The sequence below is a fragment of the Protopterus annectens genome, chromosome 6.part0 (assembly GCF_019279795.1).
Source record: "Protopterus annectens isolate FY-2018-M chromosome 6.part0, PAN1.0, whole genome shotgun sequence".
NCBI classification, from domain to species: domain Eukaryota; kingdom Metazoa; phylum Chordata; order Ceratodontiformes; family Protopteridae; genus Protopterus; species Protopterus annectens.
In genome coordinates this window covers 717,654,320-717,677,524 of record NC_056737.1, presented here as the reverse complement: position 1 = coordinate 717,677,524, position 23,205 = coordinate 717,654,320, and the positions used below count along the sequence as shown (strand labels likewise).

The 23,205-nt window shown below is 45.2% G+C and overlaps 1 protein-coding gene across 1 annotated transcript in view; it reads left to right on the top strand.

Annotated features, from left to right (window-relative positions):
• The window catches only part of PSMC6 (proteasome 26S subunit, ATPase 6), a gene marked incomplete in the record, with an annotated part of 935,644 nt that overhangs the window by 687,596 nt on the left and 224,843 nt on the right, over nucleotides 1-23,205 (top strand). Inside the window, 2 exon segments of the mRNA XM_044074402.1 lie at nucleotides 22,274-22,394; nucleotides 22,497-22,577. Coding sequence (XP_043930337.1) covers nucleotides 22,274-22,394; nucleotides 22,497-22,577 — 202 coding nt within the window.

The window sequence follows — 23,205 nt, the reverse complement described above, 5'->3', positions numbered from 1 at the left end:
TCTATCTTTCAGCTGGAAAGACCTAGCAGTATATGCCTTTCCCCCTCTGCCTCTCCTTCCCAAGGTACTCCTCAAGGTCAGACAAGAGAAACCAAAAATGATAGATTGCCCCAGACTGGCCCCGCTAGCACTGGTACCCAATCCTAAAGAGCTTGCCTCAATGCCCAGCTTTGACATTACCTCAAATTCCTCACTTATTGACCCAACAAGACAGTCAAATACTGCACAGCCAACTCAGGACCTTAAACCTGGCAGCATGGCGGATAATGTAACCAGTCAAGGCACACCTCTCTGTAAAGCAGTGATGGATGTTATTTTGGAAGCCAGGAGGCCTAGCACCAGAACATCTTATGCAGAAAAATGGAAGAGATTCTGTGCTTGGAACCAGGCACAAGACTTTGACACGATTGTTCCATATATTCCTCAGATTTTGCAATACTTAACTGAGATGCTTGATAAAGGCCTTTCTTTTTCATCAATTAAAATTCAAGCTTCTGCCATTTCAGCTCATTACAGTACAGAACCACCTATTTTTTCTCATCCATTACTAAGGCAGCACCTCAGAGGGGCCAAAAACATAAGACCTCCAAGGAGAGCACCAATACCTGCATGGGACCTTAACTATGTCTTGGAAAAACTCACACTGCCTCCGTCTGAACCAGCCTCTGCAGTTGATATTAAATTCCTGTCTTGGAAAACAACTCTGCTCCTAGCAATAACCTCTGCTAGACGAGCCTCAGCGTTACAGGCACTCATGGCTGTGGAACCTTTTATCATTTTCCATCCTGACAGGGTTTCTCTGCGGACAAACCCTGCATTTATACCTAAGGTAGTGTCCAGTGTGGCCCTTAACCAAACAATGCATTTGCCTACCTTTTATCCAAACCCACAGAATAAGGGTGAGAGAATACTGCATCCTTTGGACATTCACAGGCAGCTACACTTTTACTTGGACAGAACCAAAGCTTTCAGAAAGACTGAACAACTTCTAGTGGCATATGCTGCAGGATCACAAGGAAAGCCTGTCTCAAAGCAAACTATTTCAAAGTGGATAGGACACTGCATTCGTTTCTGCTATTCACAGCATGGCAAATCAGTGCCTAAGGGCAGTAGGCCACATTCAACCAGAGCAGCAGCCACTTCAGCAGCCTTCCTCAGAGGAGTACCAACCAAAGACATCTTAGAGGCTGCAACTTGGAGTTCAGTGCATACTTTTACAAAGCACTGTCATTTACCTCTCTACTCTAAATCCAGGGCAGGATTTGCCACTGCAGTTCTGCATGGGCTGATAGCCTCTCCTAATCCTATTTAGCACCAGCCTCCCAACCTTAGCTTTGGGATTCAACCCAATTGTAATGACTGCAACAGTGAAACTCTATGAACATAGTACAGTTGTTTACCTACCATAAATGTAGATGTTTGAGTTTATTCACTGTTGCAGTTCGGGTTACCCTCCCACCATCCCCCTTTTCCTTTGCTGGGACTTATCTGTACTTCTCTATTCTATACAACCTATGTGGTGGATTTGCTTGTAGATGAAGGAAAAGTTGTTTTTTGTGCATGCATGCTTATTAGCATAATTTAGCCTACCATTTTAGGGGCACCTGACATCTGGGGCAAGAAAAACTGAAGAAAATGGTGTCAGCTGCATCTTTTATACCCCTGGCGCACTGACGTCAGGGAGGAGGCGACAGCAACCGACGCCAGACCTAGACTTTGGAATTCAGGCCGACTGCGGGTAGCCTGCCAGCAGGATAACCCAATTGTAATGACTGCAACAGTGAATACACTCGAAGATCTACATTTATGGCAGGTACACAACTGTACTTTCTTCCTAAAACTACTGAGTTTCTTAGGCCCAGGGTACGAACTACACCCAAGAAATGGATGACCCACTCACAAGCGCTTGCTACCTTGCCTCAGTCTCAAATGCTTAAATTGGTGGAAGACCTTATCATGCTAATCAGGGGAGGCCCAGCTACCCCCTCCAAAAGGAAAAGAAATCTGTCCCCAGTAGTTTTGTCTGAACAAGAGTCAGATGAATCTGATGCATTTGAATATGAAGACATGCAGCCCCTCTCCACTTAGAGGATTCTGATGCAGAGGATTCCATTCCTTCTAACCCCCCCCCCCCCGAGGATTTTTCCTTTGGGGGAAACCATGTATACCTTAAGGGAGCATTTCCAGTGGAAGAATCAGGACCACCCTCAATCTAATAAGAGATTCAGGGAATTCCTAGATCTTCTACAGCACAGACCCTTAGCCATCGCCCCAGTCCTGGATGTTGTGGAGGATGTTTTCTTCAAATCCAGCTTGATTCCTGATGCCTCTCCACCTGCTCCCAGGAAACCAGGCAGGTACTATAGAGTCCCTGACTCACACAAATATTTTAAAAATCCTACAGCTGACCCTGAGGTTCATCCCTCAAGGGCCAAAAGGGATTAAAGCAACCTCTGGTAAGAACCCACCCTCTCAGACGGGGATTCCCGAGCATTGGACAGATGGGGTAAAAAAGTATACACCTCAGCTACTCTTGCTATCAGGGCACTAGATTATCAGTTCCATATGCTGAAATTTCAGCAACATACCTTGGAACTCTTTAAACAAAAAATGTCTTCTTTTCCTGCTTGGGCAGAATCTAAAGATTTAATGCATTCTGCAAATCAAGTAACTAAACGTACCTTGCGCTGTGGTTTTGACGCCCTAGAAGCTTCTTGCAGGGCAGCAGTCACTGAATCTGTCATTAGAAGGCATGCATGGCTTAAGGAACAGCCCCTGCCAGACCACGTCTAATCTAAATTGTTGGATGCCCCCTTGCACAAAGATAACTTATTTGGCACTGAGGCAGAAGAGGTCTTAAAAAAGATGGAAGAAAAAGCAAAATCCTTGCAAACAGTTAAGGATTTCTTGCAGGTCCCACCCGATAGGTTCAGCAGACATTGTCCCTCCAAACACTGTTTTTTTTCCTGCTCCCAGTAAAGCAGCCCAGCCGAGGTCCCGTGGAAGCAGACCCAGGGAATGCAGAGATCTAAGCAGTGGACTACCTCCACTTCAAAACCAGGGAGTTTCAAGCCATCTCCTTATGATAAGAACTCACAATGACCCACCACCTGCACCCCCTTCCTCTGCCCACCTTCACTTACCCCTAGGAGGAAAACTCCCCTTTTACTCAAGCCTCTGGACCACCATTACCAAGGGTCACTGGGTTCTGAACATATTGTCTCAGGGATACAAATTTTCCTTCCACACCCTTCCAACCCAAAAGGGTTCCCAGATCTATCTCCAAATCAGTGGGCAGAGGCTCAAAAGCAAAGCCTTTCCCTGGTCTCTATGAGGGCAGTAAAGCACTTCCCTACAGAACAGAACACTTTCCTGGTGATCCCAAAATTCAAAATGCTCACCGTCCAGCAGCTGCTACCCATGCTCTCCAAAGACGGTTGGCTAGCCACCTTAGATCTAAAAGAGGCCTACCTCCACATTCCCATAAGGGAATCCTGCAGAAAAGATCTCCGCTTCAGGGCAGAATCTCAGCACTTTCAGTTCTCTGTGCTTCCTTTTGGCTTATCTACTGCTCCCAGAGTTTTTACGCAACGTCTGTCTCCGGCCATTGCCTTTTGCAGACAAAGAAATATTCAGATTTAGCTATACTTAGACGACTGCCTTATTCAGGCAGACAGCCAGGAAAAGCTGCTTAAGCACCTGGCTTTTGTAAAGACCCTGCTAACCTCCCTAGGGCACACAATCAACGAAAAGAAATCCAAACAGGTTCCCACACAAAGGATAATATTCCTGGGAGCAAGTCTGAAGACAGCATCCCAGGTGGCATTCCTTACTGCAGAGGAACAAATTTTCCTGACAGCATACTTCTCTCATCTAGCCACTAGGCCCCAGCTAACTGCAAGGAAGATCATGCAAGGTCTGGGGTTCATGGTATCTTGCATACTACTCATTCCATATACCAGACTGCATATGAGGAAACATCAGTGGTACCTAAAGAGCCTTTGGTGCCAACACTCTCAGGACATGGAAACTCTTCTACCTATAGTTCCTTGCCTCAGAAAAGATTTTCTTTCGTGGGCAGCAGCATGTTCTCACAGCAAGGGAATGCCTTTCTCCCCACCACCCGCTATCCAGACCCTCACCATAGACGCATCAGACTACGCTTGGGGTGCCCACCTGTACGGCAGGTGCATACAGGGCCAGTGGAGCCCACACCAAATCCCTCTGCCCATCAGTCAAAAAGAGATGATGGCTGTGCAGTACGCCTTGATAGCTTTCAAGCTCCTTGTCTCCAGGGGCTCTCCTGATCAAAACCAACAACACCACTGTGATGTGGTACATCAACAAGCAGGGAGGGACCCACTCCTACACTTTATGCAGGCTGGCCATGACCCTTTGGAACACAGCTTCTGGCATGCAACTACACCTGTTAGCCCAATTCCTACCAGGTTCTCTCAAATCTCTGGCAGACCAATTAAGCAGAAATCTTCTGAACCTACATGAGTGGCAACTCAACAGAAGTACCTTCAACCTAATAACTCAGAAATGGGGAACCCCAAAGGTCAACTTCTTTGCCTCCCACACCAACCATCAGCTCAGCAAATTCTGCACGAGAGAGCATCACTGCACGGCTTGGAAAGTGGATGCTCTGTCCTTCCCCTGGGTCAGCTTATCGGTCTTTGCCTTTCCTCCCCTCCCTCTCATCCCCAGGGTACTGCTCAAAATAAGGGAGGAAAAACCAAGGACCATTCTGATAGCTCCAGACTGGCCCCGGTAGCACTGCTACCCCTTGCTGCCCAGCCTGTCCCCACTTCCCCCTCCCACACACCTTCCTCAGATTCCAAACCTCCTGACTCAGAGGGAACGGCAATTCATGCATCCCCTATTGCAGACTTTCAGTTTGGCAGCTTGGCTTATTCCCTAACCCTGAATCAATCTGCCAACCTCAGTAAACAGGTTCTGGATGTTATCCGTGAGGCCAGACGTCCTAGCTCCAGAAAGTCTTATGCAGTCAAATGGAAAAGGTTCTGCACCTGGATCCAAGCTAAGGGAGCCAGTATGGCACAGGCCCTCCCTCCTTCTCACCCTGGATTACTTAGTGACCTACTACACAGTGGCCTCTCTTTCTCCTCTATAAAAAATTCATACCTCTGCTATTTCTGCTCATTTTCCCACTGAGCAGTCCCTTTTCTCACACCTCTGATCAAACAGTTCCTAAGAGGGACCAGTAACTTGAGGCCACTCAGAAGTGCACCAGTACCAGCTTGGGACATTAACTTTGTTTTGGAAAAGCTTACCCTGCCCCCTTTCGAACCAACTTCTTCTGCAGAGCTAAACTTTCTCTCCTGGAAAACTGCATTCCTTCTGGCCATGACTTCAGCCAGAAGAGTCTCTCAACTGCAAACACTCATGGCTGTGGAACCCTTCAGCATTTTCCATGCAGACAGGGTATCCCTCAGAACCCAACCCATCCTTTATGCCCAAAGTGGTTTCCACTGTGGCTCTCAACCAATCCATTCATTTGCCCACCTTTTTTCCCAATCCCCAGAACAAGGGGGAAAGGATTCTTCGCTTTCTTGATGTGCACAGACAGCTCAGATTCTGTCTTGACAAGACTAAATATTTCATAAAGTCTGATCAATTGCTGGTTAGCTTTGCTATGGGGGCAGAAGGCAAAGCCATCTCCAATCAAACCATTTCAAAATGGATAGCACACTGCATCCATTTCTGCTACAAACAGCGTGGAAAGCCTCCACCCAAGGGGGTTAGGACACACTCACCAGGGCAGCTTCCACCTCTGCAGCCTTCCTCAGAGGAGTCCCCACCAGGGACATCATGGAGGCTGCCACCTGGACATCTGTTCACACTTCTACCAAGCATTACCACCTGCCTCTCTTCTCCAAATCCAGCGCAGTGTTTGCCTCTGCAGTCTTGCAGGGCATCCTAGCCAGCCCCTATGTCCATTGACTGCCTCCACCCTTTTCCTCAGCTTTGGGAATCAAGCCAAATGTGATGACTGCAACAGTGAAACACAAAGAACATAGTACAGTTGTGTACATTTATAAGTGTAGATGTTCAAGTGTATTCACTGTTGCAGTCCTGGTTTACCTCCCTCCATCCCCCTTTCTTCTCTTTCTCCTTCATTACCATTCTAACTTGTTGATGATGTTCATCGTGTTTCATTGTTGCAGTCATTACTCTTGGGTTATCCTGCTGGCAGGCTACCCTCAGTCGGCCAGAATTCCAAAGTCTAGGTCCGGCGTCGGTTGCTGTCCCCTCTTCCCTGACGTCAGTGTGCCAGAGGTATAAAAGATGCAGCCGATGCCATTTTCTTCAGTCTTTCTTGCCACGCGGTACCCGGAGCAAAAGCAGCTCGCAAGTGCCGGTCGGCCGACTCCTGAGATTTTGAAATCCGACTTTCAGAGCCGAAGTCTTCATTAAAGCTAAGTACCCCGTTGGGGAAACTTTTTTCTTGCTCCAGACCGATGTCAGAAAAAGATAACAATTGTATTTCTTGTGGGAAGCAAATACCTCATAATGATTTTCACTCTTACTGTATTCCTTGCCTAGGCCTTGATCGCAACGTTGCTAGCTGTCGGTTTTGTGCTAGATTTAACCAATGCACTATCAAGCATCGGTTCGATTTTGCATTTCATTACTTTGGCCAAAGATTTAATTATATAATGCCGTCGGAACAGCCGACAACCGGAGTTTACAAAAAATGCAAGGACAAGGATAGGCATCAGAGGTCCAAAACACGACAAAGCCTCTACTAGGCCAGTCGCTATTTCGCCGGTTCTCAGTGAGGCGCTTTCGCAGCCTCTGGTGCCCGTTACCTCAGAGCCACAGGCCGCTACTGACTCCCACGAGGAGCCGACCAGGCTTCTGAAAACTCAAGGTATTGGACACTCGGAAATCACTCCCTTAGATGGGTCCGGAGCCGCTGAGCAGGCATCGGCTTCTGAGGGTGTCTTCAGACCTACACAACTATATATTAAGCCATCTTCAGCTTCAAAGACTAAAGCAGCTCTAAAGACAAAGAAACAAGTACAGCATTCTCCTACTCAGACTTCCATGCCTAAAAAACAGATGCTCAAAATGGCCGAAGACCTAATTACTTTGATCAGGGGCTCCCATTCCCCTCCTGATAAGAGGCCTAGGCAAGAGACAGATTGTGATTCTTCAGATCAGGTATCTATTTCCTCTGATTCCTCTTCTGAACAGGATTCCTCCATGCTTCCCTATGAGGATTTTGATGCTGAAGAATCCATTCCTTCAGCCTCTCCTCCTGAGGACTATTCTTTTGGGGAAACGCTGCATACTATGAGGGAGCATTTCCACTGGGAGAGCCAAGATTATTCTGAATCTAAGAAAAGGCTCAGAGACTTTCTGCTTCTTCCTCGGCACAGACCCCTTGCTATTCCACCTGTTGTAGACATTGTAGATGTATTTTCAGAGTCCGGTCTGTCCCCTGACTCTCTACCACCTGCTAAGCCAGACGGATACTATAGGGTCCCAAATTCTCATAAATTCCTATATGAAAACCCCGCTGCTGACCCAGAAACTATATCTCAGGGTCCCAAGGGGGTTAAAGCTTCCACTGCAAAAAACCCTGTCCCCTCTGATAGGGATTCTAGGGCTCTAGACAGATGGGGGAAAAAAGTTTACACTTCTGCTACCCTGGCTGTAAGTGCTTTAAATTGTCAATTTCATATGCTTAAATATCAGCACTATTTAATGTCACTACTTAAACAAAAAATGTTGACAAATACTGAATATTCAGAGAACAAGGAATTGCAGGATTTATTGCATGCAATTGAACAAGTGGGAAAGCATACTTTGCAATGTGGTTATGATTCACTGGAAGCCTCTTGCAGGGCAGCTGTTAGAGGTTTTGTTATTAGAAGGCATGCTTTGTTAAGGAACAGAATCTGCCTGATCATGTTAAAGCAAAATTATTAGATGCACCATTACAGCATGATACTTTGTTTGGTACTAAAGCAGAAGAGGTGTTGAAAAAAAATTGAGGATAAAGCGAAATCCATGCAGACAGTCAAGGATTTCTTACAGGTACAGCCACCCAGGTTTAGCAGGAATTGGCCTTCTAAAAATTGGTCCTTTCCAGTCACAGACCGACCACAAAGTGGCAGATACAGGCGCCCCAGAGGCAGATCTCAGCCCCGAGGCTCATACAGGCCTAAACAATGGGGTGCTCCTACCTCTAAAAACGGAGAAGACAAATCACAACCTTACAGGAAACAGTCCCAATGACTTTCCTCTACCAGTTCCAAGCAGTTTTCTTTTGACAGCCCCCTTAGGGGGAAAACTAGCACTTTTTTCATCAAATTGGCAAACGGTTACCCAAGACAAATGGGTCCTGAACATACTGTCCCAAGGCTACAGGTTCCATTTTTACACTCTAACAAGGTCAAAGTACATGCCAGACCTGCCACACAACCAATGGGCAGAGGCACAAAAACAAATTACAGCCCTCATGGACATAAGGGCCATTCAGCAAGTACCACAACAAGAGCAGGGGCAGGGATTTTACTCCAGACTTTTCCTAGTACCCAGGAAGGACAAAACCTGGAGACCAATTCTGGACCTATCTATACTAAATACGTTTCTTGAAGTTCCAAAATTCAAGATGTTGACACTACAGCAGCTACTGCCCATGCTGGACCAGAGTGCTTGGCTCGTAACTTTGGACCTAAAAGAGGCATACCTGCATGTCCCAATCAGACATTCTTGCAGAAGATACCTCAGTTTCATAGCTGGCTCAATGCATTACCAATTCTCTGCACTGCCCTTTGGCTTATCTTCTGTGCCCAGGGTCTTCACAAAATGCCTGGCACCAGTAATTGCTTACTGCAGACAGAGGAATACAAATATATCCTTACTTGGATGACTGCCTCATACAAGCAGAGAACAAGGACATTATACCATGACCCCCCATTAATATTCCAAAATGTGCCCGCTGATTGGTCAGCGTGCACGTTGTAAATCGACTTATACTAATGGAAAAAGGTCCGGTCGCCCGGACTTTTTCCATTAGTATAAGTCCTTTTTAAAACACTGTCTCACTATGTTAAAGGAGTTTAACATAGCGAGTCAGGTTTAAAAAAAGCAACGGAGATCTCCGTTGCTTTTTTTAAAGCTGTCTCGCTATGTTAAACTCTTTAATATAGCAAGACAGTGTGTAAATAGCAACGGAGATCTTGCTTTCTCTGTTGCTTTTTTTTTTTTTTTTTTTTAAACCTGTCTCGCTATGTTAAATGGGTTTAACATAGCGAGACAGCTTTAAAATAAGCAACGGAGATCTCTGTTGCTTATTTTAAAGCTGTCTCGCTATGTTAAACCCATTTAACATAGCGAGACAGTTTGTAAAAAGCAACGGAGATCTTGCTTTCTCAGTTGCTTTTTTTAAAGCTGTCTCGCTATGTTAAACCCATTTAACATAGCAAAACAGTAAAAACAGAGATCTTCCTTTCTCCATTGCTTTTGCCCACAGCTCTGATGTACTGCGTAGGCATACGCATGCGCAATACATCAGAACTGCCGCAGAATACCAGACAGCTGCGGAAGGGCATCAAGGAGACATTATACAATGCCATTATTTAAGCAAAGTAATTATTTTTTTTCTTAAATAATGTCATTGTATAATAGCAATAACCCACTTCTGGGTGTGGGTAATGCTGGATTTACCCACGGTTGGCTTTGTTGGCCACTTGGGCTTTGCCCTCGTGACCAAACCACGCCAACCGTGGGTAAATCCAGCATTACCCACACCCAGGTGTGGGTTATTGCTATATTTTACTGCAGCATCTGACACTTGAGATAAGACTTTTAACATGCCTAGGGTACACAGTCAACAAAAAAAAAAATCAAATCTAGTACCCTCTGAAGAGATAAAATTCCTGGGTGCAAGCTTAAATACAACTGCCCAGATGGCTTATCTCACTCCAGACAAACAGAGGCAACTGACTACCTATTTCAAGGAAATGGCAACAAAGGCCCAGTTGTCTGAAAGAAAAATTCTGCAGGCTTTGGCTTCATGACATCATGCATCTTACTAATTCCATATGTAAGACTGCATATGAGGAAAATTCAGTGGTACCTAAAAAGTGTCTGGACACAACATTGCCACAGTCTGGAAACAATGAGTTTCGATGGTGGGCAAAGGCTTGTCACCAAAACAAGGGACAGCCATTCTCACTAGCCCCAGCCAGGCAGAACCTAACGGCGGATGATTCAGATTATGCCTGGGGGGCACACATGGCAGGAAGAGGCATTCAGGGCACCTGGTCCACAAACCAAAAGCATCTACATATCAATCAAAAAGAGATCCTAGCTGTTCAAAATGCCCTGACAGCCGATATGGACCTACTTCATCCGGGACAACTACTGATAAAGACAGACAACACCACGGTCATGTGGTACATAAGCAGGGGGGGCACTCATTCTTATCCCCTATGCAGACTAGCCATGGCTTTATGGGACACAGCATTGACTTACCAAGTTCATCTGCAGGCACAATTCCTGCCAGGAAAGGAAAATACTCTGGCAGACGAAATAAGCAGAAACCTCATGGATCCCCACGAGTGGCACCTGGATCCACAAGTCTTCAGTATGATAAAGAAATGGGGACACCCGGACATGGATCTATTTGCCTCCCCTCAAAACAATCAACTAAAAAGATTCTGCACAAGGACTTATCACAGACAAACTTGGAAAGTGGACGCCTTATCTTTCAGCTGGACAAACCTGTCCGTATATGCCTTTCCTCCACTGCCTCTCCTCCCCAAGGTACTCTTAAAGGTCAGGCAGGAGAAACCAAAAATGATTCTGATTGCCCCAGACTGGCCACGCCAGTACTGGTATCTGATCTTAAGGAACTTGTCCCAATGCCCAGCCTGGACCTTACCTCAAATACCTCATCTACTGTCCCAGCAAAACAATCAGATTCTGCACAGCCAACTCAGGACCCTAAACCTGGCAGCATGGTGGATAATGTAGCCATACAAATCACACCACCCAGTAAAGCTGTGATGGATGTCATTTTAGAAGCCATAAGGCCTAGTACTAGAAAATCCTATGCTGGGGAATGGAAGAGATTTTGCGCTTGGAACCAAGCTCAAGGAACTGATACTGCTGTCCCAAATATTCCTCAGATTTTGCAATACTTAACTGAGATGCTGGACAAAGGCCTATCTTTTTCATCAATTAAATCCATGCCTCTGCCATTTCGGTTCATTACAATACAGAGCCACCACTCTATTCTCATCCTTTAATAAGGCAGTACCTCAGAGGAGCCAAAAACTTAAGGCCCCCAAGGAGAACGCCAATACCTGCATGGGACCTCAATTATGTCTTGGAAAAACTCACCTTACCTCCTTTTGAGCCAGCTGCTACTGCGGATATAAAGTTCTTATCTTGGAAAACAGCTTTGCTCCTAGCAATAACTTCTGTAAGACGAGTTTCAGAGCTACAGGCTCTCATGGCTGTGGAACTCTTTATCAGTTTTTATCCAGACAGGGTCTCTCTCAGAACAAACCCTACATTTATGCCTAAGGTGGTGTCTAGCGTAGCCCTTAACCAATCAATTCATTTGCCAACTTTTTATCCAAATCCACAGAACACGGGGGGAGAAAATTCTGCATTCTTTGGACGTACACAGACAACATGGATTCTACTTGGACAAAACTAAAGTTTTCAGAAAGACAGAACAATTACTAGTGGCATATGCCACAGCATCACAAGGAAAGGCCATCTCCAAGCAAAGGCTATCTCCAAGCAGACCATTTCAAAGTGGATAGGTCACTGCATTCGTTTCTGCTACTCACAGCATGGCAATCCAGTGCCTAAGGGCATTGGGTCACATTCAACCAGAGCTGCAGCCACTTCTGCAGCCTTTCTCAGGGGAGTACCAACCAAAGACATTTTAGAGGCTGCTACTTGGAGTTCAGTGCATACCTTTACAAAACATTACAATCTGCCTCTTTACTCTAAATCCAGGGCAGGCTTTGCCACGGCAGTTCTGCAGGGCATCATAGCCGCTCCTAATGCTGTTTAGCTCCAGCCCCCCAACCATAGCTTTGGGACTCAACCCAAATCTAATGACTGCAACAGTGAAACACGAAGAACATAGTACAGCTGTGTACACTTACCTTAAATGTAGATGTTCGAGTGTATTCACTGTTGCAGTCCAGGTTACCCACCTGCCATCCCCCTTAATTTTTGCTGGAACTTATCTTTACTTCTCTAATCTATACAACCTAGGTGGTGTATTTGCTTATAAATGAAGGTAAATCTTATTTTGGTACATGTATGTTTTATTTGCATAATTTTTAGCCTACCCTTTTGGGGGCACCTGACATCTGGGGCAAGAAAAACTGAATAAGATGGCGTCGGCTGCATCTTTTATATACCCCTGACGACCTGACGTCAGGGAAGTGGCGACAGCAACCGACGCAGGACCCAAGACTTTGGAATTCAGGTCGACTGAGGGCAACCTATCAGCAGGATAACCCAAATGTAATGACTGCAACAGTGAATACACTCGAACATCTACATTTATGGTAAGTGTACACAACTGTACTTTCTTCGTGTTTCACTGTTGCAGTCATCACATTTGGGTTATCTGCTTGCAGTAGCGCTCAGTCGGCCTGATTATCAAAGTCTTGGGTCTTGCTTCGGTTGCTGTCTCATCTTCCATGATGTCAGGGGTATAAAGAATGCAGTCGACACCATTACATCAGTCTTTCCTGCCGTGCGGTGCCCGAAGTAAAAGCAGTTCGCAAGTGCTGGTCGGCAGACTCCTGAAATTTTTGTTTTCGAGTATCGGAACTGAAGTCTTCAACTAAAGCTAAGTACCCCGTTTGGGAAACTTTTTCTTGCTCTAAACTGATATCAGTAAAAGTCAGTAATTGTATTTCTTGTGGAAAGCAAATACCTCAAAAAGATTTTCATTCATACTGTATTCCTTGCCTAGGCCCTGACCACGACATACCTCACTGTCGGTTTTGTGCCTTATTTAAACAACAAACTATTCGTCGTCTGTATATTTATGCTTCTAACCTTTTTGGTACTTGGTTCAGTTATCCAGATATGTCTTCGGTAAGCCATACGACTACCAACATTCTGAAAAAACGCAAAGATAAAGACAGAGACAGGACGCCTAGGTCTAAAGCTGCCGACGACACTTCTCCTAAGCTAGTCGCCAGTACTCATTGAGGAGCTTTCGCAGCCCCTGATACCCGCTAATTCAGATTTGCTGGCCTCTACTGAGACCCATTCGGAGTATGCCGCAAGATGCTTCAACTGTGGAACCTGTGGATATCTCTACCTGGGATGGGTCTGGAGCCGCTGTGCAGGCACTGGCTTCTGAGGGTGTATTCAGGCCTACTGACTTGCATATTAAACCAATGCCATCTTACTCGAACCATGCTTGGAAAACTGACGCCCAGACCGCATGGTCAGGCCTCTTTGCCTAAAAAACAAATGATAAGAATGGCTGAAGACCTTATTACTTTAATCAGGGGAAACCAAACGTCTCCCTCTAAGAGACCTTGGACTGAATTTGCTTATGATACTTCTGATCAGGATTCTGAAATTTCTGTTTCCTCTGATGACCAGGATTTACCCTTATCTACCTGTGAGGATTCTGATGCAGAGGATTCTATTCCCTCTGCTTCCCCTCGAGAGGATTTCTCTTTTGGTGAAACCTTGCATACTCTCCGGGAGCATTTTCGCTGGGAAGAACAGGATTACTCTGATTCTAAAAAGAGGCTTAGGGATTTCTTACTCCTGCCCCAGCACAGGCCTTTAGCTTTCCCCCCTGTACTATACATTGTTGTTGATGCCTTTTCAGAGTCTAGCTTGGCCCCTAACTCTTTACCTCTTACTACCAGAAAACCTGATAGATATTACAGGGTTCCTGACTCTCAAGTCCCTTTTTAAAAATCTTACTGCGGATCCTGAGACTATTTCACAGAGAACCAAGGGCATTAAGGCTACTACTGAGAAAAATCCTACCCCCTCTGATAGAGATTCCAGGGTGCTGGATAGATTGGGTAAGAAGGTATACCCTTCTGCAACCTTTGCTTTTAGGGCCTTAAACTGCCAGTTTCATATGTTAAAGTATCAACAGCATAATATTGGATTGCTTAAACAGAAAATTATTTTGATTCCTGACTCTGCTGAACTCACGCCAGAGAAACATATTCATTTGACAACTTACTTCAAACTAATGGCCACAAAGAACCTACTTATCTGCAAGGCAAATACTGCATTCTCCTAATTCCATATGCAAGACTGCATATGAGGAAACTACAGTGGTATCTAAAAAAGCATATGGTGTCAGCATTCTCAGGATCTAGAAGTAATGATTCCTGTCATACCTTGTCTACTGCTAGAGTTCCTTTGGTGGGCAGAGGCCTGCCACCGAAACAAGGGACTACCATTCACTCTACCTCCTGCCGCCCAAACCCTAACAGACGCATCGGACTATGCATGGGGAGCTCACCTGGCAGGGAAGTGCATTCAGGGCAAGTGGAACCCAAGTCATATGCACCTGCATATCAATCAAGAAAGAAATGTTGGCTGTACAGAATGCGCTGACAGCCTTCAAGGACCGCATTCTTCCTGGACAGTTAATGGTAAAGACGGACAATATCACTGTTATGTGGTACATAAACAAGCAGGGGTGCACCCATTTATACCCCCTCTGCAGACTAGTCATGGCACTGTGGAATACTGCCTTGAGCTACCAAGTGCATCTACAGGCTCAGTTCCTGACAGGAAAGCTAAATACACTTGCAGACGAACTTAGTAGAAATCTCATGGACCAACACGAGTGGAAACTGGAAACAAAGACTTTCAACATGTTGGTAAACAGATGGGGGAGCCCAGATATAGACCTGTTTGCCACCCCCCAGAACTACCAGTTGGACAAATTCTGCACAAGGACTCCACACAAACAAGCTTGGAAAGTGGATGCCCTGTCCTTCAACTGGAAAAATCTATCAGTTTATGCCTTTCCTCCTCTCCAAAGTACTACTAAAGATCAAACAGGACAAACCAAGGACAATACTAATTGCACCAGACTGGCCACGCCAACATTGGTACCCCATCTTGCGCAGTGCGTCACTGCTGGTTCCATGGCACCTGCCTCAGACCCCTACCCTGTTTACACAGCAGGAGGGCCAGATTCTGCATCCTCAGCTTCAAACCCTGAACCTCGCAGCCTGACTACCTAATATCTCCATTACCATCCCTCAGCAAACAAGTGTTGGATGTCATTTTGGAGGCAAGGACGCCTAGCACTAGAAAATCTTATGCTGAAAAATAGAAAAGATTGTGTTCCTGGATCCAATGGGGCACAGCAGTGCCCAGTTTACCTCAGATTCTTCAATACTTAACTGAGATGATTTACAAGGGCCTTTCTTTTTCCTCCATCAGAATTAATGCCTCTGCCATTTCAGCTCATTATAACACAGAACCACCCCTCTTCTCTCATCCACTGCTCAAGTAGTTCCTCAGAGGGGCCAAAAACTTAAGACTACCCAGGAGAGCCTCAACTTCAGCCTGGGACCTTAACTTTGTATTGGAAAAACACACTCTACCTCCTTTTGAGCCAGCTGCAAGTGCAGAGTTAAAATGCCTTTCTTGGAAAACAGCCTTTCTCTTAGCAATCACTTCAGCAAGAAGGGTATCTGAATTACAGGCCCTTATGGCAGTGAAGCCTTTCATCATCTTTCATGCGGATAGGGCGTCCCTCATGACCAATCCCTCCTTAATGCCCAAGGGTAGCATCCAGTGTGGCTCTTAATCAGTCCATTAATTTGCCAACCTTCTTTTCTAATCCACAGAACAAAGGGGAACGGATACTGCACTCCTTAGATGTGCCCAGACAACTTAGATTTTACTGGGACAGGACTAGACCTCAAAGGAAATCTTAAAAACTGCTGGTGGCATTTGCTGCAGGAGCAGAGGGGAAGGCCATTTCAAAACAAACCATTTCTAAATGGATTGGCCATTGTATTCATTTCTGTTATATGCACCATGGAAAACCTACCCCACAGGGGGATAAGACCACACTCAACCAGGGCTGCATCTACCTCTACAGCCTTTCTCAGAGGTGTCCATACCAGGGACATCCTAGAAGCTGCTACCTGGAGTTCTGTACATACTTTCACCAAGCATTACCATTTGCCAATTTTCTCTAAATCCAGAGCTGGCTTTGCTACTGCAGTCTTGCAGGGACTTGTAGCTTGACCAAATGCTATCTAAATTCCTCCTCCCATCCTTAGCTTTGGGAATTTACCCAAATGTGATGACTGCAACAGTGAAACACGAAGAACATAGTACAGTTGTGTGCACGTACCATAAATGTAAGTGTTAGAGTGTATTCACTGTTGCAGTCCTGGTTACCCTCCCTCCAGCCCCTTGACTTCTTTTGGCTAAACCTCTATTCTCCTTTACTGTGCTTAAAATATTTTTGGTGTGTTTGCTTTTTTGTTGGAGGTATAACCTTGCATATATATATTTAATTGCTTCCCATTAGGGGGCACCTGACATCTGGGGCAAGAAAAACTGATGTAATGGCGTCTGCTGCATGCTTTTATACCCCTGACTACCTGACGTCATGGAAGATGAGACAGCAACCGATGCAGGACCCAAGACTTTGATAATCAAGCCGACTTAGGGCTACTGTAAGCCGATAACCCAAATGTGATGAATGCAGCAGTGAATACCCTCGAACATCTACATTTATGGTAAGTGTACACAACTGTACTTTCTCCTTAACTTACAAGGGAATTTTGGTATTTATTTTCCACTGGTGGGGTTCTTCCACCAGAACTTGGCCTCCTACTTTGGGGGCTCCTGACAGGTTAAGGCAAGAAAAACTGATGTAATGTCATCGGCTGCCTTACTTTACACTACTGACTACCTGACGTCAGTCTTCAAGCGACAGCAGCCGACGCAGAAATACTAAGTGTCTGGTATTCGGGGAGGCTGAGGGCTACCCTGGCAGGGATAACCCAAATGTGATGACTGCAACAGTGAATGCACTCGAACATCTCCATTTATGGTAAGTGTACAAGACTGTACTTTTCCTCTGCCACACCTGTGTGTCCCCCCCAGCCTCTCTCAACCTCGGCTGACGAGGCCGGTCATCCTGTCCTGGTTCAGTCCTCCCAATCGAACTTTCAGTGGGTTTCCTCCCCTCTGGGAATCCCTTTCTGTTCGGAGTCCTCCCCAGAGCTCCCAGCGGAGGAGATTCATCATATGAGCAAGTGCAAGAGGAGGCACATGAACTCCCCTGCGGAGTCCCTCACCGAGGATACGGACCTTGAAGAAGGAGATGGAGCCCCCAGATCTCCACCTGATGATGTCGTCTTTGAAGACATCCATGAGCTCCTAAAACAAAAGGACAGATAGTCTCCCCAACCCCCGTCTTCAGAGGAGTTCGCTTTTATGAAGACCTTTGGGATGGGCTTGTCTACCTCCTGGGTGTCCCCCCCGATGATGAATTAATTGATCTTTTTGCCAGCAGGGCTTGGAAGGAACTGGCCACGATGGAGCATGTTCCAAAGAGGGCTGACAAATTCCTTAGTCTCCCTGCAAACCATTTTTCTGAAGCAAGGGTGTACCAGTGGATGCCATTGTGGTTGCCACCACCACAAAGAAGGAGCTAGCAAAGCAGAGCTGTATGGTTCATCCCCCGAGCAGGGAGTACCAGGTGGTAGACTGTTTTGGGAAGTGGGTGTACACATCCGCTACCTTTGGACTGAGGGGGAAACTGTTTGGCACATTTTATCCTCCTGCAAAGTGATTTGGTTCAAGAGCTCTCAACCTCCCTTGCAGAGTTATTACTGGTGGAGAGCGTCAACCAGGTGTTTCCCAAGCTTACCACTCTGATCTCTCTGGCAAATTCCTCAATGAGGCTAACTCCAGCACTGCAGAGGATTCCTCTCGAGCTGCAGGCACTGGGATTGCCTTGCAGCATCATGCCTGGCTATGCTTGTGCATGTTCGCGGAACCCTTTAAGGTGTTGTTTACTAATGCTGTTTTCAATTGTTCCACACTCTTTCAATCCTGCATGAAGGACACTTTTGACCCACAGTGAGGAGGAAGGGAAGACTGCAGTAAGAATCCAGCTTTCTGTCCCCCAGTGGACCTTCTCGAAGACCCAACGGGGAACCAGAAAGGTGTTGTTCCAGAAGGTGCAGTCTCCCTTTCAGGGCGCTCCAGACATATCTTCTTCCAGAGGCAGGGGGAGAGGTTTCAATGGATGACGACGCCTTCATGGTACGGCGGGTCCACAAAATCAGGGCTTCAGGAACCCTTTTTTGAGCAGCCCTTTGAGTGCTCCTGAAGCATTGCCCAGCTGCTCTGCTGTGGAGGCATTCGGGGGCCACATTTCTCTACACCCACTAGCCTGGACAAAAATCACTTCCAGTCATTGTGTGTTAAATATCATTTCCAGGAGCTATTTCATTCCCTTTTTAGAACCTCCCCCAGTGAGATGTTATCTCCCTGACATTTCATCCAGTCAGAGGGAGTTGACCCTCAAAGAAGTTAAACAACTGCTTCTAAAAAGAGCAATCAGAGGTCCCAGCAGGACAAAGGGGATTCGGCACTTACTCTTGCTTCTTTTTAGGGCCAGAAAAGACAAGGGACCTACATCCTATTTTTTGATCTTGGTGAGCTCACCCTACATCCTGTTTTTGGATCTTGGTGAGCTCACCTACATCCTATTTTGGATCTCGGTGAGCTCAATCTTTCAATCAAGAAGTCCAAGTTCTGGATGGTCACTGCTTGGTCCATTCAGCCCCTATTACGCTGGGAAGATTGGATGTGCTCAATAGAGCTCCAGGATGCCTGCTATCACATCAAGATAGACAGGCATTCCAAGAGACATCTTCGCTTCCAGCTAGAGGCCGATCATTATCCATTCAGAGCCCTACCCTTTGGTGTTTACCAAATGTATGGCAATGGTGGCGGCTCACCTGCACTTGCAGGGGTTCCAGATCTTATCCGTACCTCAACGATTGGCTCCTCATGGCACCTTTGAGGCATCGACTGACTCACGTGACTCAGTATCTTTTTACCCTCTTCCACCAGCTGGTATAACTGTCAACCTGACAAAATCCAATGTCATTCCCACTCAGCATTTGAAGTTTATAGGGGGTCTTTTGGACTCCATGTTAGAGATTGCAACTTTGCCTCTGCGCAGAATTCAATTAATTCAGGAACAGGTCAAACAAATTTTGGACCTAGCCCCCCCCCCCATGCGGGTCTTCATCCTCTGTCTGTAGCCATAAAACTGACAAGAAAATAAGGTCAGGACAGTGATAAAGCTGAAACTGTAGCCAGGTGCACAAATCCAAGAAATACAACTCCAGTCAAATGCCAGATACTTTAATAAAACAACAAAGCTTTCGGATTACAAATCCTCCTTCTTTGTTAGAATACCTATACTGAATTCTAAAACCTTAAATAGTCAATTAAACAGTCACATGATAACAGCCGGCCTATAAATGCAAAAATATACAATAATCATTTAATTACTTGAAAATTGTTTCTATGTATAAAAGTATATATTAAATATACATAATAAAATTCATAAAACCATTCATTATTGTATATTTTTGTGTTTATAGGCTGGCTGTTATCATGTGACTGTTTAATTGACTATTTAAGGTTTTAGAATTCAGTATAGGTATTCTAACACTGAAGAAGGATTTGTAATCCGAAAGCTTTGTTGTTTTATTAAAGTATCTAGCGTTTGTCTGGAGTCATAAAACTGACGCCTATATGCAGCTGTCATCTTCGGTGGTGGCTTCAGTCACAGGATCTCTCTTTAGGCAGGCTCTTTTTTTCTCTTCTTTTGCCCACAGCCACTGTGACCACGGATGCCTCCTTCCTGAGGATTGGGAGTGGGCATTTTTGGAGGAAGACCATCCAAGGCATGTGGTCCCCAATAGAGACCAAGTTGCATATAAATGTTCTAAAGATGAAGTCAATTCTATCATTGCAAGCCTTCCAGGACTGCCTGCCTCTAGGGACAGTTGCAGTCCAGACAGACAATATGTCATTTGTCTGGTATGTCAGCAAACAAGGGGGAACATACACTTACCCATTGTGCAGGGAGGCTATGAGAGTGTGGGAATGGGCTATGTCCTGCGGACGCTTCCTTATAGCAATGCTAATACCCGAGGATTCCAGCATGTTGGCTGACAGGCTCAGCAGATCTGTCTTGAGTCCTCATGAGTGGTCTCTCAGTCCTTCAGTGGCGAATCAGATTTTCGACCATTGGGGTCAGCCGTGCTGCAACCTTTTTGCCTGTCTGATCAACCATAAATGCAGCAGGTATTTCACCCTGATCCCCCCTCAGGGGGAGTCTCCAAGGGATGCTGTAGTCCACAATTGGCCTCCAGGTCTCCTCTACCCTTACCTCCTGTCCCCTTAATACACAAGGTCTTGCAGAAAGCTCAGCACTTGAGGACATCTCTTATCCTCATTGCCAGTTTCTGGCCTCATCAGCAAGGGTTCCTCTTCATCAGGTCTCATTTGAAGTATCTGCAATGGATTCTTTAACCCTGTCAGGAAATGATTTCCCACCCGTTGGGGCTCCTTCATCTAACCACATGATTTCTCCACTTCCAATGATTTAACAGTTCAGGCTAGCGTCCAACATTAAATGCATCATTTTGGCCTCCCAAAAACCCTCTACCAGGAAAGTATACAGCAGTAAATGGAAGAGGTCTTCCATCTTGGCCAGGAGCAGGAATTTGGATCATTTTTCTGCCTCGGTCCCCAATATACTTTTGTTCCTGTCCTCCCTTTTCCAAGAGGGAGCAAGTTTTTCCACTATTAAGCTTCATTTGGCAGCGATTTCTAATTTTCACGAGAGCTCTGAGCCCACCTTGTCATCTTGGCTTTGTAAGGCATTTATGAAAAGGGTCTTCCTATTTCATCCTCCAATTAAAGACCCTTCTCCTCCTTGGGACCTCACGTTGGTTCTACAGTCTTTAACTGGGAGTCCTTTTGAACCTGCCAGTTCCTGTGATTTCAAGTTTCTGTCTTGGAAGACGGTCTTTCTGGTCTTTATCACTTCAGCTTGGAGGTTTCAGAATTGCAAGCTCTTTCTATTACTCCTCCTTATATGACCTTTCATAAGGACAGGGTCTCTAAGAACAAATCCCTCCTTCTTACCCAAGGTTGCTTCCGAGTCAGCCCTTAATCAAGGCATTCAGCTTCCGGTATTTATCCCCAACTACTCCAACAGAGGGGAATATATCCTTCATACCTTGGATGTTCATGGACATCTTTGTTTCTACTTGCATAGGACTAAGGATTTTCATAAGTCAGAGCAGCTTTTCGTGGCCTTCTCTGATAACAGGCGTGGTCTTCCAGTCTCTAAAATCACTATTTTCAAATGGATTTCAAACTGCATCTCTGTGGTCTACAATGTGAATCATCTGAAGGTTCCAGGTCGTGTTAGAGCCCATTCTACTAGATCTTTGGCCACTTCTTTAGCTTTCATAGCTAGGCTTTCTATTGATGATATTTGTGCTACTGCCACTTGGTCTAATCCTCACACCTTTATATCCCATTACAAACTGGATTTAATTTCTAGGCGTAGAGCTTCTTATGGTTCCACAGTTCTCTGGCATGTCCTTCCTTGAGGCCTTCCAGAATATTTGGTAGCTGGGGACTCTGACCTGTGGTGATGAATGAAGACATGGATAACATCAGATAAAGACTTTTGTACTTACTGTAACTTGGCATTTGTGTTATCCTACATCTTCAGTCATCACATTTCCCACCGCCATCCCCCTCCTGGTTTTCTAATGGAGGAAGTTGGAGTGGGGTTCTTTCTACCTTAGTACGAATAGCTCAGGAATGTGGTGGCAAACTTGATCTGGGGGATTAGAGAGCAACAGGGCATGAATGGAGAGGAAGGCACCAGAGCCTTGGATCCGTCTGTTGTATATTGCCGGCTCGGATCCACCCTGTGATGATGAATGAAGACTTAGGATAACACAGGTGCAAAGTTATGTTAAGTGCATAACTCTTTTTAATGTCTGTGTGTACCGTAATAGAGATGACTGGTGCATATGCCCTAACGTGAAGGTAAAACTTTTTTTTAACCAAGTTGCAGTTTTGTTATATAAATGTGTCTTAGAACAGCTGAACAGTATGGCATAATTCTTTGGTATATCTAATCATCTGCATAAGAGTAATCAAAGAAATGTGTGTGTAGCTGTTGAACCAGATGGATGGATTTGATACCCTACACCGAGTTAAGATGATTATGGCTACAAACAGACCTGATACTTTGGATCCTGCTTTGCTTCGTCCAGGAAGACTTGACAGAAAAATCCGTAAGTTTTCTTTGTATTTACAGTATAACCGCAATTGATTAGTGCATTGGATTTGACTTCAGTAAATAAACTTCTGAAGTTTACTTTTTTTTTTTCTTCAAGACATTGAGCTTCCAAATGAACAGGCCAGATTAGACATTTTGAAGATCCATGCAGGACCAATCACTAAACATGGAGAAATTGGTAAGAAAGCCAGTGCTATAAAGTAGAGAAAATAACTTGACAGTTTTGTTGTGTGAATTCCGTTGGCTTTTTAACTTTCAATTTAGAGTTAAAAGAATGCCTGCCCCTCTGGAACTTGTGTTCTTTGTTTTTATTTGTGTTTTTTTTTTTTGTTTTGTTTTTCGTAAGATGTAAACCTAGTCATTTCATTTGCAGGTGTAAGCCAAGTTTTGCAGAATGTAATAACTGTGGTCAAAACAGGTTAATAATGTTTGAATCCCAGTGCTTTAAACTGATTTTCACTGTAAGAGGAATGTCAGGAAGATGCAGTAATTATCAGGTCTTGTGAGAGGGAAACAACGTGGCCACAGATGCGAATAGCAAATTCCTCAGTCTTCCCTTTTACTGCCTTAAATTAGCTCTTTCGTTGTATCTTTTGACTCGATTTCTGCTGGCCCGAAGCCATTACTAGCCGAGAAACATTTACAATACCTTCTGAATCAGTACTGATGTAGTATAGTGTTTTATTTTCTCTCAGTTGCAATTTGCACTTACACTGTCTTTCTTCTTATTGGCCATGATGAAGGGAATGGTGGCCCAGAGATCAATGGCAAAACATTCAGTTTTGTCTTTTCCTGAAAAAGTTTCA